This window comes from Poecilia reticulata, chromosome 14 (genome assembly GCF_904066995.2).
Source record: "Poecilia reticulata chromosome 14, P_reticulata-male-v2, whole genome shotgun sequence".
Taxonomy (NCBI): Eukaryota; Metazoa; Chordata; class Actinopteri; order Cyprinodontiformes; family Poeciliidae; genus Poecilia; species Poecilia reticulata.
Genome location: NC_088843.1, coordinates 8,544,602 through 8,558,000, shown reverse-complemented (window position 1 = coordinate 8,558,000; position 13,399 = coordinate 8,544,602). Strand labels below are relative to the sequence as shown.

At 38.7% G+C, this 13,399-nt stretch overlaps 2 protein-coding genes across 2 annotated transcripts in view; one reads left to right on the top strand and one right to left on the bottom strand.

The window, feature by feature from the left end:
- Positions 1 to 631, top strand: part of LOC103475473 (rho GTPase-activating protein 42-like) — an 18,500-nt gene extending 17,869 nt beyond the window's left edge. The window contains exon 24 of the mRNA XM_008427117.3: positions 100 to 631. Within this exon, the coding sequence (XP_008425339.1) occupies positions 100 to 188 (89 nt within the window). The 3' untranslated portion in view covers positions 189 to 631. The remainder of the gene's footprint in view (positions 1 to 99) is intronic.
- On the bottom strand, positions 616 to 13,399 carry LOC103475477 (short transient receptor potential channel 6-like). Its single transcript, XM_008427127.3, has 14 exons — positions 12,760 to 13,399; positions 11,476 to 11,807; positions 10,416 to 10,548; positions 9,825 to 10,125; positions 8,718 to 8,903; positions 7,067 to 7,231; positions 6,752 to 6,995; positions 6,445 to 6,666; positions 5,017 to 5,281; positions 4,015 to 4,210; positions 2,560 to 2,760; positions 1,897 to 1,953; positions 1,715 to 1,790; positions 616 to 1,453 (listed from the first exon to the last, which is right to left on the bottom strand). Exons 1-14 carry the CDS (start codon positions 12,897 to 12,899, stop codon positions 1,323 to 1,325), a joined length of 2,649 nt encoding a protein of 882 aa, XP_008425349.1. The 5' UTR covers positions 12,900 to 13,399; the 3' UTR covers positions 616 to 1,322.

Sequence of the window (13,399 nt, the reverse complement as noted above, 5' to 3'; positions counted from 1 at the left end):
TTTCTCTGAGCATCTCTAATCTGTTTGTAGAAGGGCTATAAAAGACTGCGTCTGTGTTGTCTGAGTTTTCGAGTGATTTCTGTTTTGTTGCTTTCACAGTGGGTCCGTCTGTGGAACCGGGTTGGCTTCAGGCGACATATAAAGGCAGAACTGGCCTGATCCCTGAAAATTACATCAAATATATCTGACAAGGCCGACGAACTGTCGGCGCATGAAAGAATCACAAAGACCTGGCTCAGATTTTAAAGGTTTATAAAGAATCAAAACCATGATACTGTAACTGTGACTATTATCACTGACTGCTGTGCTGCAGCATGAGTAATCGGCCTCCTGCAAGCGGGGCAGTAGATGTTTTTACTTGACGTATACGGCTTAGCTTCTCAGTATCGCCTTTTTTGTATTTTCTGTTCAGTAATTCTGAAAGTTATGAATTCAGTAAACATGTGTAAAAGGTACATAGAAGCAGTATTTTTCTATTAATCTTGATAATTTATGTTTTAATGTTTCATTAGTCAGTCTAGAAATTCAATGTTCACAACACCTCAGTGCCTTGAACTGTATGATTTTTTTTATATCCTCTCTGCCAGCTTTACTGCTGTCTAAATAAAAACAAAACCTTCAAATAGCACAATGTATGTGTGGATTCTGCTTATTTTTATTAATTTATGCCTGATATGTGGTATATTTATTTTTAAGCGTTTATTTGTTTTTACTTAAAACAAAAAGGAACTCTTAGAATTATAACCAACACAAACTATGACACGTTGTAGGAAAACATTTTAAAAACTGAAGAAACAGAAGTAAGCTGTTCTCAAAAGTATTCACATCTCTGAAAATACCAGGATTTTGTGATGAAAACATGAAACTTTGAAGACTGAATCCTGAAAATGAAACGAGGTTTAAGAGTGTGTTTAAGAGTTTGTTTTTTTTTTAAAAAAGGAGGAACAAAATTAGTTAATTTACCACAATCTATTGTTTTGCCTCTCAGAAACCTGTCATTTTTAAAGGGCTGCAGAAACTAATGAGAGCTAACCTGCAGCTTAGCTCCTGAGCTTTTAGGAATCATTTTCCCACCAAAACTTGAGACAGAAGCACATGTTACGTTTGACATTTTTAGGGCAAACTTAGAAGATTTTACTCTCATTTGCACATTTATTTGTGTAAAAATTAAAGTTCCAGAATGTTTCCAATCATAATGAACTTGTATCTTTGTATCCACAACACTCTACTGTATAACCTGGTAATGCCTCTGCCCAAATGCAGGTACATTAAGGTACATTTAAAAGGCACTTAGCAAGCTTTGAGCATTTAGAGGTTGAGCACTACGATGACGGCGTGCTGAACTCTCCCAGCCTCCTCAACAGTCCATCAAGCGTCTCCATGTTCTGGGATTTCTCCTCCAGCAGCTCGTATCTCAGGCTCGAGATGTCCTGCTTGATCTCTTTCAGCTCACCTGGACCAGAACAGATGCAACCAAGAATAACTCAGAGGTTTGAGGTTACAGTATGACGCGGGTATGGATACATAAAATGGAAAATAAGAGCAGATCAAAACAAATTACTCAGGAATGGATAATTGCAGACACTTATGGCTGGGCAGTGTTGCAATGATTGCACTAAAAAATTTATGCCTCAGTGTTTTTAATAGAAAAATAAGTAGCATTTATTGTCACAAAGTTAGAATAATGACAAGCACACAGCTTAGTTTATGTTACCTTCTGTGATCTCGTCGCTCTCTCTGTCTGCTTGAGCTTTGATTATATAACGCTTGATTAGTCGCTTCATGATCTTCTGCAGCCAGTGAAGGAAAAGATGGGGAATATAGCATCATTATATAAGAAAATAAAGTGTAAATTTATTGAGGTTAATTTCATACAATATATAATAAAACACACACCTCATATCTTGTTGGACCATTTGAGCTGCCATATCCTGGACTTTTGCTCTCCCCAAGCTGCGGAAATAACTCATATATGTTATGTAATTTGATTTAGCTAAACAGTAATTAATTTAACTTTGCTCTCAGGTGAGTTTGATCCGGAAGGAATGCTTAATACCACTAGAGGGCGCCAATGATGATTTCATTTACTTTTCAGCCGCTGAAGCGAAAAGAGGATAAGTTCAAATATGTTTACAACCACAACTTTAATGTAGTTCATTTAGATTTATTGTGATGGATACAATTATTAATTAGTTATAATAATTAAATAAGTGATATGTGGGCTTTTAAATGTTTTATGTAAAAAAAAAAAAGCGCATCACTGAACAAACAGCGTAAAGGAGATCAATGAATACTCCAAGCTGCTCGAGGTTCAGGTATAATCAATATTCAAAAATTTAAAACCTGCTCATGGAGGACGCAGCTAAGATATTCCTTTCAGCTTCAGTTAAAATAGCAGAGAGTATCTATAGATAGGATGACTATTAGTTGTTCACTCTGCAAATCTGTGCTTTCTGGAAGAGTGGCAAGAAAACAACTTTAAGACCAAATCTGAGAAACTTTAAGGAACATTAATACTTTAACATATGTTTTAAGTCATTACATGTTGAACATGTATACCTGATTAAGTTGTGTCTCGGTTTTCTTCTCGCTGTGTCTGTGAGCCACATGCAAGAGCATGGACTTTATGGCTGTGGCCAGTCCCAGCACAGATTTTGGACTGGGGACCAGATTGAATGGGACAGGGAGTGTTCTTCCCTCCTCAAAGTAAGAAAACCAAAGTTTCGCCCGAGCAAACTTCCACTCGACATCGGCATCGTCCTGAAGAGTAACAAAATGGAAAATGGAATAAAAAAGCAGGGTTAGTCAAATAAAATGTCTTTTGGGAATAAATTAATTCATAATCAGATTTAGAAAATTAATCAGGAATGGCCTTCCTAGAAATAAAGATGTCATAATCAAATGACATGTAACAAAGGCAGAAATCAAAACATCTGTTGTATTAAGTAATTTGGTGTCATTGTGAACATTTTACATCTATATTTAGATCTGCCAAAACAGTGGAAAGGTTTGGTTCGGGGAGAAAAGAGAGATGGGCAGAAGCAAAACCCAGAAACTTTACAACATACTGAAGATCAAGTTATGCACTGAAGGACTACAAGAAAAATAAAACAACCTTTGCAATTCATTGAAAGCTGGATTAAAACACTGATAGCAGTCAGATTGGTTGACTTTTTTGGGGGGTAAAAAAACACACATCGGCATCACTTAAAGGCTGAAAACTTCTGGTTTGTTTGTCCAACGTTAACAAAAGCAATTTATGAGATCATCTGGACAACAAATCCCAGCTATGTCTAGACATGGAGTTTCTGGAAGGCCAGACTGTCGAAACCTGCTTCTCTTCCTTGGTTTTGTTTTTTACACCACCTTGCAAATTTGTTCAAACAGCTTGAGCAATTCTTTCAACATATTTTATTGAGATTTCATGATAGAACACATGAAGTAGTTCTTATTTGTGAAATGGAAGATAAATTAAATATGGCTTAAATTATTTTTACACATAAAACTAAGAAAAAAGTGGAGAGTTAAAATAGCTGCGAGTCTTTTCTGTTTAGCTCGACCATCGTTTCACATCCAGAGACAGAAACGTTTGGACTTTGACTGGGCCATTCTCACACATCAACATGCTGTGATCCTTTAATCACAATATCTCCACAGCATTACGCTCCCTCTACCTTGCATTCAGTTTGGTTTTTGCCATATAAATAATTTTGTCTGTCAAAAGGTTTCCATTTTGTTTTCATCTTCCACAAACTTGCTGGATCTCATACTTCCAACAAAACTTAACATTTTTTTTTTTTAGGCTGTCTGAGACTGAATACATGTGTTTTATCTGTTAAATATATTTATGTTCAGACAGAGTTGTGTACAGTAAAGCATCTAAATTCATTTTTATGAACACAAAGCAAGTTCATTCTACAAGAGAGTGCAAAAAAAAAACAAAAAAACAAACACATGACTTCATATTTATAGGCTCATACCTGGACCACATGGTAATGTAATTCAGTGACGTACCTCTATCTCCTGGAAGGAGCTGTTAATCATGGCGATGAGCATGTTGAGCAGCACTATCACCATGGTAACGTTGTAAACCCCATACAGTACGTAGCCAATGTTCTCAATGAACTTGTGTCCATTGTTGATGACTACAGACTTGACCTCAGAGAGTCCAAATATAGCCCAGAACAGCGTCTTGAAGCTCTCCTCCAGGCTACATGAACATACAGAGGGGAACGTTTTTAATTTAAGCAATCTGCTGAACACGAAAAAAAAATAATCCAACAGTTGGAAACCTGTTTCCAATATATTCTCTAATATATAAATACATCTAGAAAAAGTAGAAGCAAAGCAATAATTCCTAAAAGAATAAGAATGAGAAGGAAAGACTAATATTCTTTGTAATTTTCTTCTGCTATTACCAAGGTTGTTGTATTTATTGAAGTTGACAAATATTGCTGCATTGTAGTATATTAATTTAGAAAAAAAAAATTTAACATGTTAAAAGTGATGTTTGCTTAAATATACTTTATTACTGTTCTTTTTTTTTTGCTTTTGTTTTAAATGTATTTTGTTTGAATATAACTTTGTTTAGCGACAGACTAGCGACCTGTCCAGGGTGACCCCGCCTCTCGCCCGGAACGTTAGCTGGAGATAGGCACCAGCACCTCCCGACCCCACTGAGGGACAAGGGTGTATAGAAAATGGATGGATGGATGGATAACTTTGTTTATTTTTTTAATTACACTGCGTTCAATAAAGTCAAACACAAAGTCAAACCTAAACTCAAAAACCTGATGAAAACAGGTGTATTTTAGAAAATAGTATCTGGTCAAATCAAATTTGTTAAAAAAACAACAGATCACTGCAACACTTATCGAGAAACTAATGAGGACAACATAGTTTAAGCTTTGTTCACAAAACATTAACCAGTTTAGTTCAGAAATAATCCTGTTTTAGCCTCTTTCTTCAACAAAAGCATCACTTTCAGTGAGAATTATGTGTGCATGAAAGTCTCACGTGGTGAAGGCGTCATTCTGCTTCGCTCCCAGGTAGTAAGAGTACAGGTTGAACATGCCAATCATGAACGCCAGAAAGACGAGCAGGAAGATGACCATGAACTTGAAGATGTCTTTGACGGTTCTTCCTAAAGAGATCTGGAGCGGCCCGAAGCTCTCGTTGGCTGGCAGGATGTAAGCAATCCTAGAGAAGCTCAGCACGACTGCGATCGCATAAAGGCCCTCCGACACGAGCTGCGGATCTGACGGAGTCCAGTGGATACGAGCTGCAAAACGGGCATAAATCAGCTGGAAAGCATCAGGATATCTGCTGCGAATGAAAACCTGATTTGTTTTAAAGTGGAAATGTGACTGCAGCCATGATTAAAATTAATTTTAGTTTTAGTAATTAAAGCAGAAGGACTTCGAAAGCCATAACGACGGTAACTTCTTTTGATGAGCAGCAGCTCTACTTCATGTTACAATGAATAAACGTTAATGGTTTGAATGGAGATTTTACGGGATGAACCAACACAACATTTTGCACAGTTGTGACTGGAAAAGAAAATTAAGATGATTAACATTTCTTGCAAAAAGAAGTCTGAAAAGTGTGGTATGTATTTACTTTTTAGCCCACCAGAGTATGTTTAAAATGTCTTAAATTCATTGAAACACTATAATTTAGCCTTAAATACATTAGTTTTATGACTTAAACTTTGTCGTGGCTGGACTATTTCATCTCATTTACTCTAGCTAACTTTTGTCTTGCAGGACTTTACAGTTACCCAAAACTTTGAGTCTGGGTTCTCTGCATTCTGTGACTCACGGCGCAGTTAGCTGCTAATAACTAGCTGCTAATATACTCTTTGCTAGCAAGCTAGCCAGAAAAGGTTAAGCTATCTAGCATTATGGGTAAGTGCAAATTTATTGTCTGTCTTCAGTTGCCAACCCAAATTTACTTATTTACTATTTTTTTTTGTAAATTTTTGTTGTGATAAAGGTCTTAAATTCTTCATAATGGTATTTAAAATGTCTTAAATGTGAATTGGTGAAACCTGCAGAAATCCTGCTGAGTCAATTTTTTGTTCAATAAAATTGCAATTGCAACTAGTTTGGTCTCCACCAGCTTTAAAACTCTAGAGACTTTTCATTCATTCCTCTCTGAAAAATGGTCCAGTTTAACTTTGAAGTGTTCTCAACTGGATTTAGTTCTTGACTTTGACTTGGTCATTCTAACATCTGACTACGCTATTGTAACTCTAGCTTAATGTTTAGGGTTACTGTCCTGTTGCTAATTTACCTCCATCACATCTTAAACCTTTTGCAGCTTCAAACTCGTCCCCTGAATTTAGCAGGAATTTTTAACTGGTAATACTAGATGTGCGTGCGTGCGTGCGTGCGTGCGTGCGTGCGTGCGCGTGTGTGTGTGTGTGTGCGTGTGTGTGCTTACCCAGAGTGAAGTAGTGTATCTCTGGGGGAAGTTGGACCAGAGTTTTGCAGTGTTTGTACACGTAGGCCTGAGCCAAATCAGCTTGCTTCATAGCAGAGAAGCGGCAGCTGAACGAGGCCAGAAAAATGGCCAGCATCCCAAAGTCCAGGAAGTTCCACGGTTCCACCAGGTACTCTCCGGGTCCCTGACTCCAGATCTCCTTCACTTCGGCCCAAATCATGCCTGCAGCAGCACAGTTTAAAGGTCACATCCTTATTTTAACATTTGCTTTAGTTGTTGTTTCCATTTATCGTCGTCTTCCGCTCACCCATGACCCATGAAATGATTAGGATCTCCATCCAGGTTAAGGGGGTGGTGGTCTTGCGGTGAAGCAGCAGGGGGTCCAACTTGAATTGTGGACTTCCAGGTTGCTGATGGTGGGTCATGTTAGGCAACAGCGTGGTGCCTGCAAAGCGGTCCGCTGCATTCAGGATGAGCAGGCCCAGGAAGATGGTGAAGGACGAGGCGTGGGCGACAAACTTCATGAAGGGGCTGCGCATAACTTTTCCTACCTGAGGACAGAGTAGAGAGCATGAGTGATCCGGTGGCTTGTGGGTAAAATCTACGCCTGAATGTTGTTTACTCTGCTGCACGGAGTGACCAAGTAAGCCACAGCCAGTCCAGGGAGTCCAATAGCCACAGCCAGCACCACCAGCAGCTTCACAGCGGTGGTTTGTTGTCTCAGGCCGGGCAGGTTCTCGTACCAGATACTCAGCAGCTGCTGCTGGCAGTTTGGATGAGCAACGAACTGGAGGAAAACAGAGCTGGGTTAAAACATTGTCAGGCAGCTAAATCCAACCAATTCACAGTAAATGTGATGTTAAATCATTTTACGAGACAAACAAATCCTGTTCATTTAACGTTAGATGGAATCTAATTCAGAATCAATCCAGTTCTTTCCAAAGCAATTTAGTCACAAACAGTGAAAACTAAAGTGTCTTCTAGACGCCAAACTGTGCAAACAATGTGCCTTATATTCTGGAAAATACAGTATGTTGCACTACAGTCAATTTATGAGGATCGTGTAACAGGAATTGATGAAAAGTTCAGAGTCTTAGATGTTTAAAGGGTATTTATTTTGTAGGTTTTAACAGATAGCAAATAAAGAGACAATAAAACTAAAGAGAAAAACTCCAGTTCTGGATTTTTTTTTTATTTTTGGGAGACTTCCTGTTTCTGCAAAGTTACATTAGTTCAGCAGTAAAGTAACAGATGCATGGACTATTTTTTTTCTGTCTCTCTGGGCTGGGAAATTTCTATTTTTGACAACATGATGGTGATGTCCTTGAAATCTGCCTAAAATATGATTTAAAGGTCATCTCCTGGTCAAAGATAAAACCAGGGTCTTTACATTGACGCTGACCCCAAATAAATGTCCTGCAGAGAAAACAGTCTGCACATAATCCACAATAACAAAGACCTTTTTTTATTACTCGAGGTGGCAGGAAAAAGAAGAAAATTCTTGACCTTTCTCATTACGAAGAAATGAAGTGCAGAACTACTAGGAAGTCATTACAGGTCCCTCCCATGACCACATCCATCGTTCTAGTACTCAGATCCACTTCAAAGTTCTGACCGCACAATATTTCTGGGACACCACAGAAGAAGAAAGTTCTGCCAGGAAGAAGTGTTAGGAACGAGTTGCAAGAACTCCCCAACCAGAGCCGGAAGAACATAAGGATGTCATTTTGTTGGTCAGCAATTAGTATTTTCTGTGGTCTGGATGGATTTGAACTGAAATTAAATATAATTTACTTTTTTTTTTTTTTGCCAATGTATTTTATTTTCTGTTTGCTTGAATCAAAATGGTTCTCTTCTCGAGAGAATCTGTGCATGAAAAATACAGAGTAAGGAATTGAATATTTCATTCTTGAATTGACAAATGTCAAAGTACTGCTTTGAAAAAAAAGACTCAAAAGTTATTTTCTTTCAAATAGACAGATCCAGAATAGGATAGTTTCCACTAACGATTCAAAATATGAAATGATTTTCAGAAATCACATTTCAAGCTACAGATGAGGGAAACTACCAAGCTTATTGGTGCTTAACACCATCCATGTTAGGAGAGCATTGTTGCAGTTTTTGTGCAATCCACCAAATCCTGGGAGCAAAACATTTGTTAAACATTTTTGCACTGCTTTGTAAATTCTCCTGACATAACAGATTCTGATAACACCACTGAAATAAATTAGCTCTATTTATGATTTTTGTTGTTTGCTTGAATGCCTGGTTACCTTTTTGAGTTCGTATTTGATGGCTAATTTGAGGCGTGTGAGGGAGGGACGACCTGGCATGTCGAAGCTGTCGTCAGAAACTGTTTCTCCGTTCAAGATGGCCTCCACTTCCTCTGTGCTGCGGCAAAGATCCAGAAGACCCACCACATAGTCCTTACACTGGTTCGACAGGCGACTGTAATCATTCTGCAGAAAAATAAGAACATAAGCTGAAGTCATTTTAAAGCAGCAGTAACAAAGTGTGGTAGGAACACAATTGTGATTTATACTTTTACACGTACTCTGCTCATTAAATCACATACATTTTTTGGACAAAAAAAAAATCACAACCAAGATTTCAAACATTTTATCTCAGTTCTGTTTCACTCATTTTATGTAGTTAGTGTTCACTTTACATAGTGAACTATGTTACTCTTTTTTGTTTTTGTAAAAAGAACAAGTTTAGTTTTAGCCACAAAGTGTTTCCCCACACCTCAATGAAGTAACTAAAATATGGAGGAATAAGTGAAAGTCCAAAGCAAAATTGGATGTCAAGAATGCAAAGCATCCCAAAAATTCAGTTTATGTATTTATGTAAATTCAGTTTCTATTGTAAGTTTTACAATAGTAATTTAATCATCAATTTTTTTTTCTTGTTGGTTAAAAAAGAAACAAAAGAAACTATGCTGTAGTGTCGCTAATATGTATATTAAAACTCTTTGCTCCCAACACTAAACCTTGTGGGACTCCACCTTTAACTTCTTCATTATTAACCTGCATAAACGGATTATGATCAAACACTTATGAGCAAAACTTCTTTTCCTTCTCATATAAACCTGTCATGTTTAAAGTAACAATGTGATCCTTATTATCAAACACTTTTATAAGTGTAAATAATCTTAAGCTGTTCTGCTTTCTTTCTGTTCCTGCTGTATGTCCTTAAGTAAATTCAGGTACTGAAAATTATGGCGTTCAAAATAATTAAAATTGAAAACAAAATTTTCACATACAGCACTTTAGAAAATTTAGAGAGCAGACAGCAAGAACAATTTCAAACAGAACCAATGCCATTAATGCAACCCTGACTTGACCAGTACAGTTGCGCTGGCAGGATGTTTTTCCACTGACCTTAAACTCTTTCTCAATATCAGCCAGCATGGCCAGCTCATTGCTGAGCTCCAGGGCAGCCAGCACCGGGTCCTCACTGGACAGGGAGAGGTATGCAGGACTGGCCAGGCCTCTGTAGGCATTGATCCTGGAGCGTGAGTGGCTGAAGGAATCGTACTGCTGCTGATAATTGCACGAGTCGCAGCCACAGAAGTAGTCGTGAGGAGGGTCGATACGGGCGCCTTTGCTCAGGAGCGTGTGGACTATCTCATATTCCTGGCAGTGGGCTGCAAGTATCACTGGAGTCACATCATGAGAAAACCTAAGAGGATAAACATGGTAACAATGTTTTCAGTCCACCAAGAAGTCAGCCTTAACTAGGCCACCTTGGTAAAAATTTATTTAAATAACATAAAACAGCTGTATTTATCCGCAGACTCAAAAACGGTGGACATATTTTGTTTTCAGACCAATTTCTTTCATTTGCACTGATGATCTGATTAAAAGAATAACTCAAATTGATGTAGTCTTTTTACCCCCTCACAAATTTAAAGGGTTTTTGCTTTTTTGTCAGTGGTTGACCTCATTATGGTGCTTCTTTACCAGTCGTACCTTGTCCCATCTTCGTCATAAGCGTAGAAGTCATCCAGCATGTCTACTTGTGCCGGACTTGCTGTCAGACGGTGAGCGTCTCTAAACGAAGGGTGACTGAGCAGAGCCTCTGTGATACGGACATAACCTTTACCTAGAGAAAACGTAGAATAAAGCTGTTAAAACATTGTGAAACAAAGGTAAAATTTAGTTTATATGCAAGTAAAATGCAAATTTGAAAGTAAAAAAAAAAGCAAAGCTTGCATGTCTGGTTCACCTTTTGCTACAACTTGTGGTGGAAAAATCTATTAGGGTAAATGTTATAAAACTTTTTAAATCATTTTAAATCAAACTTTTTAAGTCATTTTATTACTTAAGAATGTTTACCAAATCCACAAGTTGCAAGTGTTTTGGGTCTATCCTTAACTAACATCTCCAGACATCTAGAGAATTACATTTCTGTGAATTCTTCCTCTTAGATTAGATTTAGATGTGTGTTAGGATTGTTGTTCTATTATTAACCTCCACTGCAGTGGCACAGTTTGTAGGATTTTGTAGTAAAGGTATTATTTTAAAAAATCATTAATGGTATGTTTGTTGATGGACCCAAAATGCAGACAGGAGCTGGAAGCATTGATCATGTTGAATGTTTTTAATGACAACACTGAAAACTTACAAAACTCACAGGGAACGCAGGGAGCCAGAGCAGAACAAAAACAGAAATCCAGGGGAAATACCAGCAAGGAAACACGAGGAGTAACAGAAGAACCAGTGATGAGTGAGTAAAAGAGGTAGAGAACACTGGGAACTAGGAAATTAATCTAAGACAAAGGAACAAATAAACTAGAGTAACTAAGAAAGACACAATAAATAAAAACTAACTAGAATCACTAAGAAGGAACTGAAGTGAAAATAGAAACTAACAAAAAACTCAAAAATCCCAAATCCTAACAATTAACTTTAAGAACCTTAAAAGTCGTAGTAGAAGACACTGCTGACCCCTTTGTTTTCATTATTTGCTTCAGACATTAAATTTCCAAGCAAATTTTTGTCTATGCATGCAGAAGTGCAAATTTCTTACTGATGGCTAGTAGGAGAGCATCTCCCACTCTGGCCAGATCTGCCCTCCCCAGCAGCAGCTCCGTCACCTCCAGATGTTCGTTGGCCACAGCAAGCTGCAGCGCATTCTGTCCCATGTAGTCCACCGCATTGACGTTCAGGTTGGGGATATGGAGCAGCATGCGGCGCACCTCTGGGATGTTGCCGTACTCGGCTGCCTCCAGGAAACGCTGCTCGACCTCTGACAGGCTGAAGGAAGGAGCTGAGAACATGTAGGCAGGACCTCGCATAGCCTGGCGGCGTTTAGCAGCGCTGAGGCGAGCTGTGAGCGACCTGTCAGCGCAGCTGTGCCTGCTGGGAATCGGGGAGGCATACGGTTCATGTCAGGATGTAATAAAATGGATCGGCTCTCTACCAAGTTTTAACGCTACTTACATCTAACTCTGAGAGAGAGAGACCAATCAAAGCCCACACTGTCAAAGTGGAAAAGCTGGGAGTAAAAAGCTTAAAAATACATATATTAATTGTTGAATAGATTATTGTCAGTCAGTGGGACTCTAGTGCACACTCGTCTAGTGCACACAGGTGTATGTTCACACAATGTCAGGGTTGGAAAACATCAACAATAACTTTTAGAGGGTTATAAGACCATCAAACTGAAGCTGAAGTCCATCATTCTGCATTTAGAGAAATTGTTCAATGGTGGAAAACATTTAGGGCAACAGATTATTTCAGCAAAAGTGAAAATCCTAGCAATTTCTCCCAAAAGGTTGGAAAAACTATGCAAAACAACCGTCTTATATGCTACACATCAAAGTTAATGGTAGATAAAGAAAAAAAAGAAAGATTGACTTAAAAGGGATGCTAATAAAAGAGTGTGAGCGCGTGGCTCAGATTTCTAAAACTGCAACTAAAAGAAAAACAGTTTTTTCTTCTGGAGTGTCGGGACCAAAATAGAGATGCTTGTTCATTACATACAGCACCATGTTTGAAACACCAAAGGCATGTCAACACAAACACCTCATACAAACTGTCAAACACCGTGGTGGAAGTGAGGCAGTGACTTAAATTTATTTTACATTGAGAGTCAACCATGAACTTATTGGTCTACCACAGTATTTTATATTCAACACAACTATCCAAAAAAAAAAGACCAAGCACAAAATCTACAACTCGATCTCCCTAAACAACAAAAAACATGAAAAAGGTTCCAGTCAGACCAGACCTCAGTGCAGCAATACCTTCTTCTCCATACAGATGTTTACTGTTTGTTTATTTGAGTAGTGGATGTAAGTCAGAGCCTTACCCAAGGCATTGCCCAGCACAGCAGTATTCCTCTCCAAAGTCATCATAAAGGAGCAGGTTGTCGCGGCTCCTGGCTCTGGATCTGTCCGTGTCGCCGGCAGCCCGGCTGATGCGATCGGCCGACGGCGGTCTGTGGTTCATCCTGGAGGATGACCAGCAGCACAGGCTCCCGCTTCATGTGAACAAGCAGTCAAGTGCCTGTGGCATGTTCCTGCCTCGCTCGCTCTGCCGCCCTCCCCCTTTGTTTATTCTCCATCCTTGAGAAAGAATGTGTCCTTCTGGGTCCCACTATACTTTTATTTACATGACACGTTGAACCTCACAGATGTGGAAGGATCCTGGAGGGTCAATTTCTGATTAACTTGTTTTCTTTCATTTCAGCCATCCCTGGACTCCTTTCTCTCGCTTTCTATCTCTCTCTTAGCTTGACCTTTGACTCTTCCTTACCTGTGGACGGATTAATAAAGTTCAATTTCAGAAGAAAAAACGATGGATATTCCTTCCTCTTAAGTTTTTATACAATAAATAAATTTTTGTGTGCGTGTTCGAGTGCATGCATGCATGCAGGAGTGACTGATGGCTGATGAACTGCAGATGAGATTCCTTCGGGTTTAAATTCCCAGTAGGCTTTGCTTCCTGTC